Source organism: Diabrotica undecimpunctata, chromosome 4, assembly GCF_040954645.1.
Source record: "Diabrotica undecimpunctata isolate CICGRU chromosome 4, icDiaUnde3, whole genome shotgun sequence".
Taxonomy (NCBI): Eukaryota; Metazoa; Arthropoda; class Insecta; order Coleoptera; family Chrysomelidae; genus Diabrotica; species Diabrotica undecimpunctata.
The window spans coordinates 133,875,782-133,892,024 of record NC_092806.1 but is presented as its reverse complement, the minus strand read 5'-3'; the positions used below and the strand labels follow the sequence as shown (position 1 = coordinate 133,892,024).

Genomic DNA, 16,243 nt, shown 5'->3' with positions numbered 1-16,243 from the left:
AGGAGACCGAGATATTGATAGTGACGAGGACACTCTTGATGACCAGATTTTGGACGTGGTTGATATGCCAATAGAGGTTCCTGGAGAGGTAGAAATTCATGATGGTGATGCCGAATCAGATTACGAAAAAGAATCAGTTATAAGTCACGCATCACAAAAATGGAGGAAATTTGAAAAAGTGGCAATCCAGCTAGAAGCCCAAGATCCACCTAAAGTAGGAGCCGAGCACATGGGTAAAACGGAGTTTGAAATATTCTCTTTGTTTTTTACTCCAGAAATTATTAGTTTTATTCGTAATCAAAGCGAAACTTACGCTCGAAGGGATCAAAATTTTCATAATTTTATAGTTTCTGATGAAGATATTCGTCAGTTTATTGGCTTGCTCCTGATTAGCGGATATCATCATCTACCCGGCGAAAATGACTACTGGTCAACGGCGGATGACATGCAGGCTCCAATCTTTGCAAAGACAATGAGCCGTGAAAAATTCAGAATAATAAAAAGATATCTTCACGTTTGTGACAACTCTAATTTAGCTCATTCAAAAGTAGCTAAAGTTTTACCACTTTTCGAAAAATTAAAAATTAATATTCAGCAGTTTGGAGTTTTTCATAAACATGTCAGCATTGATGAATCAATGGTTCCATATTATGGCCATCACTCAGCTAAAATGTTTATAAAAAATAAACCAATTAGATTCGGATTCAAACTATGGATGCTCTGTGGAAATGATGGATATCCGTATAACTTTGATATTTACTGCGGAAAATCGGGAAATGCTCAAACTCCCTTAGGAACTCGAGTTGTAAATAATATGTTAGAAATTCTGCAAAATAAAAACAGCCATGTTGTATATTTCGATAATTTTTTCACCAGCTACTCCCTTCTGAAATCTTTATCAGAAAACGGTATACGGGCTTGTGGTACAGTTCGAGAAAATAGGATCAACAAATGTCCTTTAGTTTCATCGTCAACTATCAAAAAACAAGATCGAGGGACCTATGATTACAAATCAGATGGCGATGTTATTTGTGTCAAATGGAATGACAATTCTCCTGTAATAGTCGCAAGTAATCATTTTGTAGTAACCCCTGTTCAAAATACAACCAGAAGAGTGAAGTCTGAACATAAAAAAGATGTAACTCAACCAAATTTGATAAGACAATATAACATTGGAATGGGTGGTGTTGACCTTTTTGATCGTTTAGCTGCTTCTTATCGTCCCCGACTTAGATCAAAAAAATGGTGGTGGAACTTGTTTGCTCATGGATTGAATTTGGCGGTTGTGGCAGCTTTTCGATTTTTTCAACATGTGAATGCAGGAACAAACATAACACACCTCGAGTTTCGCAGACACGTTGCTCTCGCGCTTGTAAAAGCAGGTTCAGGTCAAAGAAAAAGAAAAGGCGGTCCATCTGCCTCTGTTCTAAGCGACATAAAATTTGACGGGATAAATCACATTCCCGAAGGCACTAACCAAGGGCGTTGTGTTGTGTGCTTTAAAAATACTAGACTTCAGTGCAGTAAATGTGAAAAGCGACTTCATAAAAATAAATGTTTCGACCAATTTCATACACCTAATAAATAATTGTTTTATATTGTATCTTATTTTTACTTATTTTAGACATTTATGCTAATAATAAACATTTTTCCAAACAGGTAAGTATTTTATTTTTTAGAAAATCCATAATACCTTACATGCCAACGTTCCCAAAATGGGAACAACATGATAAAGACAAAATACAGCAGCAATATTTTTTTTTACTTCAAGATCTATTAAAATATGTCAAAATCAAAAGACCTTTTACATATTATCTGTTTATTCCAAATATTTCGTATAGCCGCCATTAAAAGGCTAAGGTTATACCAGGCATATACCAGGTCAATTCTTGACTATGATTGCTTTTTATACGGGTCTGCTACACATACTAGACTTAAAAAATTAGACGGAATCCAGTACAATGCTCTGCGTTTGGTTTTAGTTGCAGTTAGACATCTAGACGTTTTTTTAGCTGAAAACTTTATCTGTAAATACCAAGGTAATAACCTATATATCATATATCTGTGTCTTATTTAGTTGACAAAAATTCAAACTAATTTCTTCCAACTTGCCAAATTTAATAAACTATCTAGGATTTTCACAGATGGGCAAAATCTATTTTAGGAATTGGATGTGCGGTATATGTATATCCAAAATAATCAAGACCACATTATGTTTAAATTAAACCAATAATGTTCCATTGATTCCTTAGAACTTTTTGCAACATATCAAGCTCTGGAATGGACTATTGGATCTACAAAAATTCACCCAGTTTACCTACAGCGCCTTTTGCTGCAAGAAGTCATCACAATAAAAGAGTATATTTAATGTTTGTTAGATGCCTTGTTAATTATGAAATCCTTTGTTAATTATGAAAGCCTATCTTCATAGATTTAATTTAAGTGAAACAGAACTCTGCGATTGTAATAGAACGACTGACGATATCAATCACTGGATGTTCGGGTGCAGATATAACGCTGCTGCTATTAAGTATCTATTTAATATATCCTGTTCATATATCTAACCGTTCTATCACAAGTTTCTTTTCGTAGTATTATCTTTTAATGGTCAATATTTTGAAATAGTCGTTGAAGGTAGACTTTTTGCTTTAAGTAACTCCACAAGAAAAAATCTGGTGGGTCTGGCGGGGCCCAAGGAATTTCCAGAAACAATAAAACACTTTTCTATTCGAAATATACAATCAATATAAAACTTTCCTCCTTGGCCATTCGTCCAAAACTTTTAAATACATTTCTTAGTTGTTAGCCCAAAACATTCACTATCCCAACAATAATCCATCAATATCAATATTAATCATGAAATAATATCCTCATATCTAAAGTCTGAACATTAATATTCTTGAATATTAGTTTTAGGGTGGTCGATAATGAAGAAAAAGAAGATAATACACAACACAAACTTATACAAACTAATACATGACACAAAAATAGAAATAAAAAGCAGAAAAAACTGATTTTGGCAAAAAATGTAAAAATACATATAGCTTAATGGGAAGCTTAAAAGCAAGTCAGTTGCTTGAAAGTTGCCTGAAAGTTGCTTTCATCAAGTCCTCGTAGAGACATCGTCTCAGGACCAGCAACTTCACATGGAGTCATACGTGGCCATGTTACCAAATCCACTGGTAACTTTAACGTCATAATATTTAATACCATATAATTTAAACAAACAATTATAAACGGGTTTTTACCCACATATTTAGTGGCTTAATACATGTATGCCTAATGCACTGATGATGGAATATGGATTCCGAAAACTTTTTGTGATATAGCCCGATTGGGTTTTTAAATTATATAACTTTTATAAAGGATTTTTAATAAATTTTTTTGTGATATATGGTATACAGCCAACTACAGGAACTTAGATTCCTTGTGGATTTTAATACAAACATAAGACCCAATAACCACATAAGAATATCCATTGCACTTTCTGGGTAGATTGTCTGGAAAAAATATAAAAGAAAGGATCTTCAGAAGAACAGTGTGGTTTTGGTGCCACACGCTCATGTACCAATAATATATTTTTTAAAAACAGTTTTATGTCAATAAAGAATTTTCATAAGGGTACTGCCTATCACCTATCACCTATTTATACCTTATAGCTAAAACACTAAAAGACTGGAACAAAAAAAGGATGTGGTAAACGACAAATATAAATATATCGAGACATTGGGTCTGCCCCCCAGTACTTTTATAAAAAATTATAGCAACGAATCCCAGAATGCAGGAAATACCGGATAGAACACTTGTCCACATTTTTAGAGATTTTTAGCGATGTATCAAAAGAAAATAGAGCGGCGAAGGGGTATACTTATTTAACAAAAACTAAAAAACAAAATAACAAACTAGGAAGCTTTTAATGAAAGGATAGTAATTGAAACTCTACATCTATGAGCACAAAATTACTATATTAGACGTATAATATGCCCCCAATGAAGATATAAAAATTGTAATTTTGTGGTGTACCCCTATATGAAACTCTTAGCAGTTGATGTATAAATAAAAAATGAAATATAGGATAGTGTGGTATTGATTATCAACAAAAGTATTACATATAGATAATCTTACCTTGTGCGTGTTGCAACCGTTGCTCAGCCTCGCGTTTAAACTGACGCCGCTTTACTTGAATATACTTTTTAATAAGCACTAACAATACTACAATAACTAGCATTAATACCAAAAACCCCAACTCATCTCTCGTATCCATTGCAACATGGTAGTTAAACCAAACGTACATCGAAAACCGCTTAATATTTTAAACTTGATCTAACATAGCATAACCTTAGTCTTTCTATAACCACCCAAAAAATTTTCAGAATAATTTTGCATACGATTTTATTTAGTTTAAGTGACAGAGATGGTAGATAGATTAGATAAGATGTTTAACGTAAAAATAAATTTACTTAAGGTTCTGTATGAAACAAAAACACTACGCGCAATTATAATTAATCATGCCGGAAATATTTAGTAGCAATATTTTCAGCAAATAACGTATGCAATGTCGATAATAATGCACTTCTTTAACACTTCATATGTGACGTATCTTGAAATAATATTTCATATAACGGGGGCTCTAACATTGCTTCTTAAAAGAAATTGCTGTATATATTTTTATTTGGAAAATTGAAAAATATACAAACATTTCAATACATTGGTTTTCTTGCCAGCTAGGAGAGTTGGTTTGTCGTTAGCCAGGGCTTCCGACTCAGCGTTTTTCTTCTATTTTTGCCTGAATGATCAACCGTAGAGGAACATGCCAAAATATTTGTAAAAGAAGACGTTCGACCAATGTGTGATTCCAGTCATGGACTGGCTTTCAGAGACAGAGTTAAAAACGAAGAAGGACAGGCGTCACAGATGTTGGAGAGCGTTAGCATGGCTGACGGGTAACTGGGCGGGCCATGTGACTAGAATGAAGATGAGTGGTGGACCTCGCTGAGAATTCTTCTTCATGTACCATGTCCTTTCAAAACGTTGGTTACCATCATAGCTATCTTAATTTTATTCACTGCCACCCTGCCGCTGGGAATTGACTGCAATAATCTCAAGACCGACAACTGAAAGAAGTTAGGGGAGGCCTATGTTCAACTTTGGACGCAGAAGGCTAAATGACGATGATTAACCGTAGTAAGCGATATTTAGGTGCACTTTAATGTACGAAGTATTGGATCTTTCTCATTTTGATAGTATTAATCAATTCTCGCCTCTTGTGCATGTTTTTTAGTACACGGTTGTTAGATATGTGTGCTGTTCACTGGATTTTGAGCATGCTACGGTAACACTATAACTCAAACGCTTTCAATCTATTTAGATTTTTTATTTTTAGTGTCCAGGTTTCATATCCATAAGGCAGACCACTTTAGTACTCCCAACGAGAAACGTTCTCACGTGTTCAACGAGAAACTTCTATTGTATAATACAGAATGTCAGATAACGAATCTTTCGCGTACCAGTTCTGTTCTGGTCGAAATATCCTCGTCGTTCTAAATCCTGCAGTCAATCCAACTTCCCAGATATCTAAAGTGTTCAACTTTGTCTAGGGTTATGTTATCTAGTTTTAGTACCGAGTCTTCATTATAATTTTTTCGGCCACCATCCATTTCGTTTCCTTTGCGTTAATGGTTAAGCCCACACTTGATGTTTACTGCGGTCAACATTAGAGGTCTTTTCGACTCTCTGCCGTCATAGCGGTATCATGTGCGTATCAAATGTTATTTTAAAAACTAATTCAGACAAGGCATTAAAGAAAATTGTTAACACAGCACATCTCTATCTAATGCCATACGTAAGGGGAACTTTAGTTGAAACATCCTGATCTACCTTAATTACAATTTAGTAGTCGGTCAAATTTATTATGAATTTTATTAAGTTTTTAAATCGCTCGTTGACGGTTTTATTATAATCAATTTGAATAAAATATTGTCTCCAAATTAAACCCTTGGTTTATATATGACAACTTCTTAAATCTTAAAACAAAAACAAAAAAAAGGGGCGCGTTACACTTGGGGAGTCTCTACACAAGTGAATACTTCTTACAGGGATTTATTAATTATGTGAATTAATAAAATTTTATCTGCTGATTACTGAATTGTTAATGGATTAAAAAAACAAAAAATTTCTCCTTAGTAGAGGAGAATCGAACGACAGTTATTTACGTAAAATGTAAATAAGTAAATAGACGTAAAGATATCTACGGTGAGGTCAATGCAAATGAGTATTATATATAACTGTGTATATATGAAAACAAAATTTTTGCTCTTTAAAATTTAAGCATATATTTCACCTTTTAAACTTTCCTTGAACATCTACAACTATTTCAAAATCAAAATTAGCCAAATTGGTCCAGTCGTTCTCGACTGGATAACTGTTGTTATTCGTTGTGTTGTTTAAAAGTGTGTACGCCTGTATATTATGTATATTACTGTAAACCTCAAGGTTACTGAACGCGTTTCGATTTTTGTCTCACGCTAAATATTATTTCAGGCCTGTGCATAAACATCATACTGATCGATAAAAAATATTCATTTCAAAACACAGAATCGATAAAGATTAGAATGAAGACCTATTAACAACAAGAACAGATGTATTGAATAGATGGGTGGAACACTTAAACCATGCACTTAATATAGAAGAAGAAACAAACGAAAGGAAAGAGAAATCACCAAAGATTCTTGAAGTTAAAGATACAGATAAAAAACCAGCCAGAAACAATTACCAGAATAGATAATCTCCCAGTTGAACTACATAAAGAAGATGGACACGATACCATAATACATTACAGCAACTTATAAAAGAAATATTGACACAGAAATTCCTCGCCAAATATTGAAATATTGGAATACATTGAACCATACACAAAAAAGGAGATATCTTTGAATGTTCTAACCATAGAGGAATTACGCTTCTAAATGCAGCGTATAAAATATTTTCTACAGTACTATGGTTTCTTTTTTAACCAGGAGGAGTAGTTCAAATTTACCGCGCCGTAATGCTTGTTTGTAATTGGTCCAACCGCAGGTAAGTTTACTCCACTACATTACGACATTTTGACACTAATGACATTTATGAAATTTTAAAATTCAAAATTTATATCGACGATTTTTTGTATTTTCCTTTAATTTTTAAATTTTTCGTTTGCATTTATATAAAAAATAGTTCTTTTCACAACTATTAAGATAATAGAGTGTTATAGAGAATAATAACTATTCGTGTTATTAAGATAATAATATGGATTCAGTGTAAAGTACTAATGGTAATTATTTTTCTCCACCTAAAAAACGCCGAGTAGATTTGAGTCATTTTTCATCAAATGAAAAAGAATGCAATATAAACATGTACAAACAAATAAAAATTGATAATCCTGTAATGAAAATAACAGCCATGGTAGCAAAAATAAAACAGCCAACAGGTTAGTTTTGCAAAATAGTTATTGTTAAAATCAAGACTTACTAAAGAAATGTGCTAATTTTAGGTGTTGCGAATTTACAGAACAATTAAGGAATATAAGCAGCCTGGAACAGTAAGATGTCCTAAAAATATTTTCGGTCGACCGTATATCCTTGCAACATAAGATGAAAGAGTTAAAACACTTACTACCTACCAAATGCCTACTTTTACTATTTTCTTTTACAATGTGATAAATAAACTCTAAACATTCTTCAACTGCTTTATAGCAATCCAAAGTTTTTTTATTGTAATTAGAAAAGCAAATATATATATATATATATATATATATATATATATATATATATATATATAAATATATATATATATATATATATATATATATATATATATTGGAAATCAATTGGAAAAAGTTATTATTCAAACATAAATAAACAAAGTTAGGTTAGAATGACAATTCATTAGATTGCAACCCTGAGACAAATTTTAGAAAAAACACTAAAATGTGGTATATATACTTATCACAAACTTATAGACTACAAAGAAGCCTACGACTCTGTGAATAGAAGAGAAATGTAGTAATGAAAGAGCTAGGAACAGCAAATCAGTTGGTAAATTTAACAAAACTAACCCTTAAAAAAGTCGAATGTATAGTACAAATTCAGGGAAACTGAAATCCTACGACCACTTGGTATAGAAAACGATGACATCGAAGCAGTGAACGAAATTGTAATCCTGGAAGCGATCCTTAACACTGAAAATAATACTATATATAGAAACAGAGATAAATTGTAGAATTTGCATGGCCAGCAGATGCTATTTTGGACTCAATCTCCTCCCAAAATTCACAATTATATCGAGAAATACAAAAATAAAACTCTACAAAACAATAATACGCCTAGAAAGAAAAGTACTAAAGCGAATCTATGGAGCAGTCAATGACAATGGAGTGTGGAGAAGACGATACAATTTCGAACTTTATAGAATATTTCTTATTTCTTCTAATATATCTTATTTCCTCTGGTTCAAGAGTGACTTAAAACATATACTAATGTGGTTGACCCTTTAGCCTTGAGCTCTTTACAGCGTAAGGTTAGCATATTACCCTACTAGAGTAATGAAGGTAGGCGCCCCATATTATTCTGACATCGTGATATCGACATTTTTTTTTCTATTAGGATGTGTTGATTTTATTGTAGGTTCCTGTCAATGATGTAATATACTAAGGATGGAACATATTTTTACATGTAACTGATCAACGACCAAACGACGTCACATGGTGATTAATGTGGATACAGGTATCACCGACCTTTTAATGTTTAACAGGTAACATTATATGTTAAGTCAATAATTTAATATATTCCTTTTGATAAATCAATAAATTCGTTAAATTTTTAATATTTTGCATCCAGTCACATCAGTGGCGTACGATGCGCAACTACATACCTGTAAAATATATATGTTTTGTATGTTTTATGTTATAAAAATAATAATTTCTTAAATTTAACAATGTTACATGTCATTATATATTTTATTTAAATGTAAATAACAACGAGAATAAAAATAATTATTGTACACACATATTGTAATATACATTTGTATATTACATCGTTGTTTTCTGTATATTACGGGTATACTACTAAGGGTAGTATAGTAGTAATATGCTACTGGTCTGGTAAAAATAACCGCAATTTTAGTTTAAAATATGTTTATTTTGACTTTTTGATTTCCACTTCGGAAATTGTTATAAAATACAAACTGAATGAAAATACACATGTAAATTTTAAGAACGATTTCCGAAGTGGATATTGAAACATCAAAATAAACGTTTAAACCCATTTACGGCCAAAGGTGCGTAAACGCAACCGTTATTGTTAATTTTTTTTTGGTCCGAAAATAATTTTTTTAATGTTTTCTTTTTATTGAAGTAACATCTCAATAGATTGAGGTATATGGTATCATTTTTCTTTTGACAAAAATATTACTTTTTAAATATTTTAAGATTATTATAATTTTGCATACTTTAATGATTTATGCACATCTTCATACAAAAAATTTTTCCGATACTAGTTATAAACTTAATTCATATTTTGTATTCTATAATTATAAAAATATGTTGAAATTTTTATTATTCTAAAAACTTATTCATTCATACTTTAAAAATAAGGTCTATAATTGCATGTTTATACGATGGATTCGTATACGCACCTTTGGCCGAAACCATATTATATTTTTTTCGTAGACAAACAATCTGAAATTACGATCTCGTCAATAGTCAATACACTTCATTCACTATTTATAAAATTGCTGTGTGCTGTAAACGTTTTTTTCTTGACTTAAATCAGTTTGAAAGTTTCCTTGTAATTATTTGTTTTATATTCCATATAATTTGAAATGAGGTAAGCTAAATTATTATCATATGAATGCGTGTATATAGTAGTAGTAGTGCATTTTTTTGTTTATTTTAGTAAATTCTCGAAATATGAAATGAAGAGGGCACTAACTACTAGAGTTAATGGCTTTGTTAGAAGAAGGCAGACTGTGAAAATGCTGACTCACTTGATGTGGTTTATGTGCCGCCGGAAACAGATGAAATTTCCGATGTAGAAGACATTGATGATAATATTATTGGTGAAGAAGGAATAAAAACAGATATTGCCGGTACATATGAAATACAAGTGAATGGGAATTCTGACGATTCTGATGATGATATTCCTCTGAACCACAGATCAAAACGTCCAAAGAAAGAACCAGGCAAAAATAATAAATCCAAATTTGTCCCAAGTTGGGGAAAAACAGATACTCCTTCGTACTCGGCAGTAATTCAACATCAGTCTGATCGATATTTAGAAAATATAAAAGCCAACCATGGAGGCAAGTCACCTATTGAAGTTTTTTCACTCTTTTTTGATAAAGAAGTAAGTGAGAGCATTCGATATTTTACAAATATTTATGCATCGCAGAATAACCGTCACGATTTTGAAATGAATGATACATATTTAAAAAAATTTATTGGCATATGTATATTATCTGGTTATCACACTCTGCCTCAAGTTGATATGTATTGGTCGAAGGATGAGGATAAAGAAATGCACATTGTAAGAGAAAGCATGAGCCGACATAGATTTTGTTCAATCAAACAGAACATACATTTGTCAGATAACACCTTACTGAATAAAAATGATAAATTTGCAAAATTGTCACCAATTTTTGAAATAATTAACCGAAAGTTTGCACAATTTGGAGTCTTTGCAAAAAATCTTTTCATTGACGAGGAAATGGTTCCATATTTCGGGCGACATTCGTGCAAAATGTTCATCCGTGGAAAACCTGTTAGATTTGGTTTTAAACTATGGTGTTTATGTTCTGATACTGGTTATTTGTTCAAATTTATTCTATATGGCGAAAAAACAGATAATAGTTTTAGCTTAGGAACGGCAGTTGTTTTGAATTTACTTTCGATAGTTAAAAACCCACAGCAACATAAGGTTTTTTTCGACAACTTCTTTACGTCATATGCTCTTTTTGGACTATTGAAAGAAAAAGGATTCTTTGCAACAGGAACAGTAAGGGAAAATCACACTACTAAGTGTCCTCTAGAAGAAAACAAAATTATGAAAAAAAAAAGGAAAGAGGTTCATATACATGTGCATTCGATTCCAATTTAGAAGTTTTGGTGACAAGATGGAACGATAATTTAGTAGTGACTGTAATGACAAATACATGTGTCGTTTTACCCCTTATGCAAACTAAACGTTATAACCGTAAAGAACACAAAGAAATTCTTATCCCTCAGTATAATGTAATTCACCAATATAACTAATACATGGGTGGAGTGGATCTGCATGATAATGGCATTGCAAATTACCGTATTAAAATAAGAGGAAAAAAGTGGTGGTGGCCGTTGTTTACTAACATGATTGACAGTATGGTGGTCAATAGTTGGAAAATTATTAAAATTGCGAAAGACTCTAAAATTTCTCAACTGGAGTTTCGTTCGAGATTGGTTCTTAACTTACTAAAATATAGTGGACATGCAGAGAATAGTGAAGAAACCGCTACATCATTGTCAAACTCAGTATATGGACGTCCATCTAAATTTGCTTTACCAGATGAAACTAGATTCGACAATATTGGCCACATTATAAAAAGAGACGATAATAGTGCAAGAAGAAAATGTCGGATGTGCAAAAGTATTACTATTTATTTATGTAAAAAGTGTACAGTGCATCTACACCCCGAATGTTTCGAAAATTTTCATCTTAAAATTTAATTTACAGTTAAGATGCAATATGTTCCTTTTTTTAAAAATTGTATGCGTATTCGGCCAAAGGTGCGTATACGCACCCACCTGTTTTTCCTTTCATGAGAAAAAGAAATTCTTTTTGGTTGTAAATTAGTCTTAATTTATGTGTTTTTAATCCAATCTAATAAATCAATTGTCAATTTTCTCTTTGTTTATTGTCTCGGCCCTTAATGGGTTAAACCAGAACTGTTGTTAGTTCTCAATAAAAATAGTCAAAACTGTAATGCATAAGATTTTACTCCGTATAGCCTTAGCCTTGATGTCGCAGTCTTAAGATCGTCAATACAGTGATCTCAAAAAATCTCTGAATTTATATTAAAACATACTAAATTTATATTTCCATATTTTCAGTTTTTGTTTTCCCGTTTGAAACAAATCAAACATTTACATTTCTTTACTTGTTCATAGTCAATAGTATTGTTGTTAAACAAATAAGGACACCACAGAGGTAAAGACTCACCTGTTAATTCAACTGTAAAAGGATTAGCTAGGTTAGTGATAAAACTAACCCCACTATAATGAAGAAGTGACTGTTCATCAGAATTGCCTAAAATTATATTCCAGTCAGCTACTGGATAACGGTTTTATTTTGAGTTTTTATAGTTTGATTTAAGATACATAATCATTTTTTTATCGGGTGTATATGACAAAAAACTGAGATGGATACGTGAAGTGACAAACAAGTATACAATTAAGAATTGATACATTAGCAGAAGTCTAGAGGTGACAAAAATTGATGCAAAAATAAAAGAGCATACGTTAAAATGGTTTAAAGATCCTAAATTTACACTTCGAAATGTGGGCCTTCGAAATGTGGGCTTACCGACGTATATTACGTATATCCTGGACTGAGCACGTGACCAACGAAGAGGTACTACGCCGGATAGGTAAAGAGAGAGAGATAGGAATAAGTATAAAGAAAACAAAGTTGGAATACTTGGGTCACGTTATGAGACACAATAAATATAGAGTACTACAACTGATCGTCCAAGGGAAAATAGACAGCAGAAGGGGTCCAGGGAGGAGAAGACACTCGTGGCTCCAAAACTTGCGGCAATGGTTCGGATTTTCATCTGCTGAACTATTCAGATCTGCCGCAAACAAAGTCAGAATAGCCATGTTGATTGCCAACGTTCGGAACGGACAAGGCACATGAAGAAGAAGAAATTTACACATGAGAATTACCCAATATGGAGAATCGCTAATTCATAAGCCACTGGAAGGAGTAGGAGAAGAACACCAAAAAAGACTTGGTGAAAACACTTGGAAGAATATATTGATGAAGAAGATTGATATTGGTGTGACTTGGTATAGAAACTTATGAAGAAATTAAGAAAGCCAAATTTGCATAGAAATATAATATAAAAAAAATGGTGAGGATGAAGTGTAAGATAGAAAAAAGTGGAGAGTCATAAAAGAAGACTATATCCAATACTGCACCCACGACAGGTATGAGAAGAAAGGGGAGGAAAGATAAAGAGGGTGGTATAACACTAAAAAAATATAACTACACTACATAGGATTTGTCGATAATCTCAATACTTTTAACAAAAACTGAGGCTTGAAGGACGGTATTATTTACTTGGAGACTCAAAGACTTGAACCAGAAAAGCAGTCTGGTATTAAAAACGAAAGTTCAACAAAATAGAATACACCTTCGATTTGCTTTCATATATTTCACTAGTATTTCACCAATTCTATAAAGACTTAATAGCCTCAAATAAAGCAGAGGATACCTACATTATTGAAAAAAAAAAAATAAAGAGATAGTGCAAGTCCATATGGTGTTGTTTATCTCTGACTGCAAGTGGCCTTGGTGTTTATTAAAAAGTCGGTTACCTTACCGTAAAATTGTCTCTGGACATAGTATGGTTTATAACCGATTTTATTGTTTTGTGAACGCAAGTACTGGTACATAGACAAGCCGGAGATGTTGTGCGGTTAGTATTTTATGGTTTTTTATATGTATTAAAGAAAATAGAAAAATAAAAAGTGTACTGCGACATTTTAAAATATTCGTGAAATTTGATTTCATCGTACAATAATTCTTTGTATATTTTAAATTCTCTGTGTAGAGCCAGAAAAGTCATATTTAAAAGTGCGATAATCCCAATTTTGATAAAAATGGACATGGTGTCCTTTATCTCGGGGATACAGATTTATAAGGCGTTTTCCGAACGGGCCCATCCGTACCCCGCGTTAAATTAATCCCAAACGATATTTTTGTTTTCGGCACCGACGATGCACGGAAATGGAATGGACCGCACGGACTTAAACTTTTATTGTTTTTTGGAAGCAAGTAGTGGTACATAGACAAGCCGGAGATATTGTGCGATTAGTATTTTATGGTTTTTCATATGTATTAAAGAAAAAAGAAAAAGAGTACTGCGACATTTTAAAATATTCGTGAAATTTGATTTCATCGTACAATAATTCTTTGTATATTTTAAATTCTCCTTCGGTTTTTCTTTTTTTCCAAATAGGATGCACACTACATTTTCTTTGTTTCCGCCTTTTCTGCTCTTGATCTTTCTCTTTATCAAGTAATAACGCCATCTCGTTGAGATCTTCTATCCAAGCCGCCATATTTTCAACTCTCTTTTACACAGAAATATGTAATAACGTTTTACTCTCTATTCAGCACGGTACGCACAGCTACAACGCGATTGTATGCAAATATAACATTAATACCTGGACTCAGCACTGACACGGAACGGACACGGCACGGATATGTATAAATCGACCTTTACTCGAACAGATTATTGCAAACTTTAAAGGCGTTTATCTCAAAACAGTGTTTTAAGACTTAACTTTCTTTTCGCATAGACTTATCTTCAAGCTCTTATCTGATTTAACAATCGATACATTTCAAGATTCTAGCTCCTTGTATTAAGTTTAAAAATGTACTGAGTTCTCGCTTGACTCTGAAGATGAGAAATGAGCCGGCGACTGAATCTAGCGTCGATAAGTAAGACAGCAGTATAATATATTGCACCTTCACAGTAACCCCAATAATTGAATATGGAGAAGAAGAACAACGGTCAAAGTAGACCGGTTCTACATTAATCCAATTAAAGAAAGGCAATATTACGAAACTCTACTGGACAGGACACAGATATGCTTGATAAAAGAGCAGCAAAAAAGAAAGACGTAAGAAAGACGTAAAAGAAAGATGTACAAAACCGAATAACCCAAGGGAAAAAATGCATCCGAATACTGAATTCATTACTGTGGTCTAATAAAATAAAGATGCATACCAAACTTCGCGTATACAGAGCAATTGTAGAACCAATTACCACATATGGTGCCGAATGTTGGACGATGACAAAGAATGAACGAGATAAAGTAGACGTTGTGGAAATGGATTATCTTAGAAGGTCATGTCGAGTATCGAGAATGGAAAGAATCAGGAATGAGAAAATACGAAACCGTACAGGAATTAGAGATACTCTTTCAGATAGAATACAAGGAAGGCAATTACAATGGTATGGTCACGTGATGAGAATGAAGGAGGAGCGGTGGCCAAAGAAAGCCTTAATGTATGTTCCGCCAGAAAGAAGGAAAAGGGGAAGACCACCAAATTCCTGGAGAAGAGAAATTACAAAAACAATGCAATCTAGGACTTAGAAGAGGGAGATTGGAGAGATAGGGAAAGATGGAGGCTGAAATGCGGGAAGCGGCAATCGCCGTAGGACCCCCGTTATATGATGATGATGAAAAAAGAAAGACAAATATAACCAGAAAGATCAAAGACCATCTGGATGATCACGAAGAAAGGGAAAGTGTATCTTTGACTCTACAAGTCCTCATAGGATACTAGGATAACGAATATGGCAAACAATTTAATGACAACAATATGATTTTTCCTGTGGTTATTATATACAACAAAACATATTTCTAATCACAAGTTACAGTAAATAACATATATACAGCAGAGGTAGATTCGTATGATAAAGCAATTGATAATTATAAAATTCTTGCAGTCTAGTTTACGATTGATCATAACATAATGTTTTAGTGCAATTTTTTTTTTTTTCATTTGTTCTTTTAATTTTTGAGTTATTTTCATTTTGTTAACTCATGCCGTTTTACTCTCCATTCCATTATTATTTTAGTTCTCAGCAAGATATCTTAAAATGTTAAACTATTCTGTTTATTTTATTTACTAAGCTTACCTTCTTCATTCTGCAACATTCGTTGATCATACTTATTCTTCTGCTTAAGTACGTATAATAACACACAAATAAGTACTATTAGGAAAGCAAAACCAACCACATCCAAGGTATCCAGCATTGTATAAATGTTTGACAACACTTCACTTCACTGTTACTTAGGTTTGCCGCAGCAACAGAATATTTGTTACTGTTGTGCAATGAAAATTAAAAATAGGTGATAAAACTGACTTTGATTAGATAAAAGGAATTATAATATTTAGCATGAGCACTGTTTTAATGTTAACAATTAGAAAGTTTAATT

The 16,243-nt window shown here is 32.7% G+C and overlaps 1 protein-coding gene across 3 annotated transcripts in view; it reads right to left on the bottom strand.

Moving 5' to 3' along the window:
• Positions 1 to 16,243, bottom strand: part of LOC140440065 (uncharacterized) — a 145,915-nt gene that overhangs the window by 119,802 nt on the left and 9,870 nt on the right. Inside the window, exon 1 of one of the 3 annotated variants that reach the window (XM_072530330.1) lies at positions 15,943 to 16,234. The exons of 1 other annotated variant lie outside the window; for it this stretch is intronic. In XM_072530330.1, coding sequence (XP_072386431.1) covers positions 15,943 to 16,060 — 118 coding nt within the window. In that variant the 5' untranslated portion in view covers positions 16,061 to 16,234. Of the gene's footprint in view, positions 1 to 4,125; positions 4,356 to 15,942; positions 16,235 to 16,243 lie in introns of those variants that run through there. One more of the 3 variants, XM_072530327.1, reaches the window with a different exon arrangement.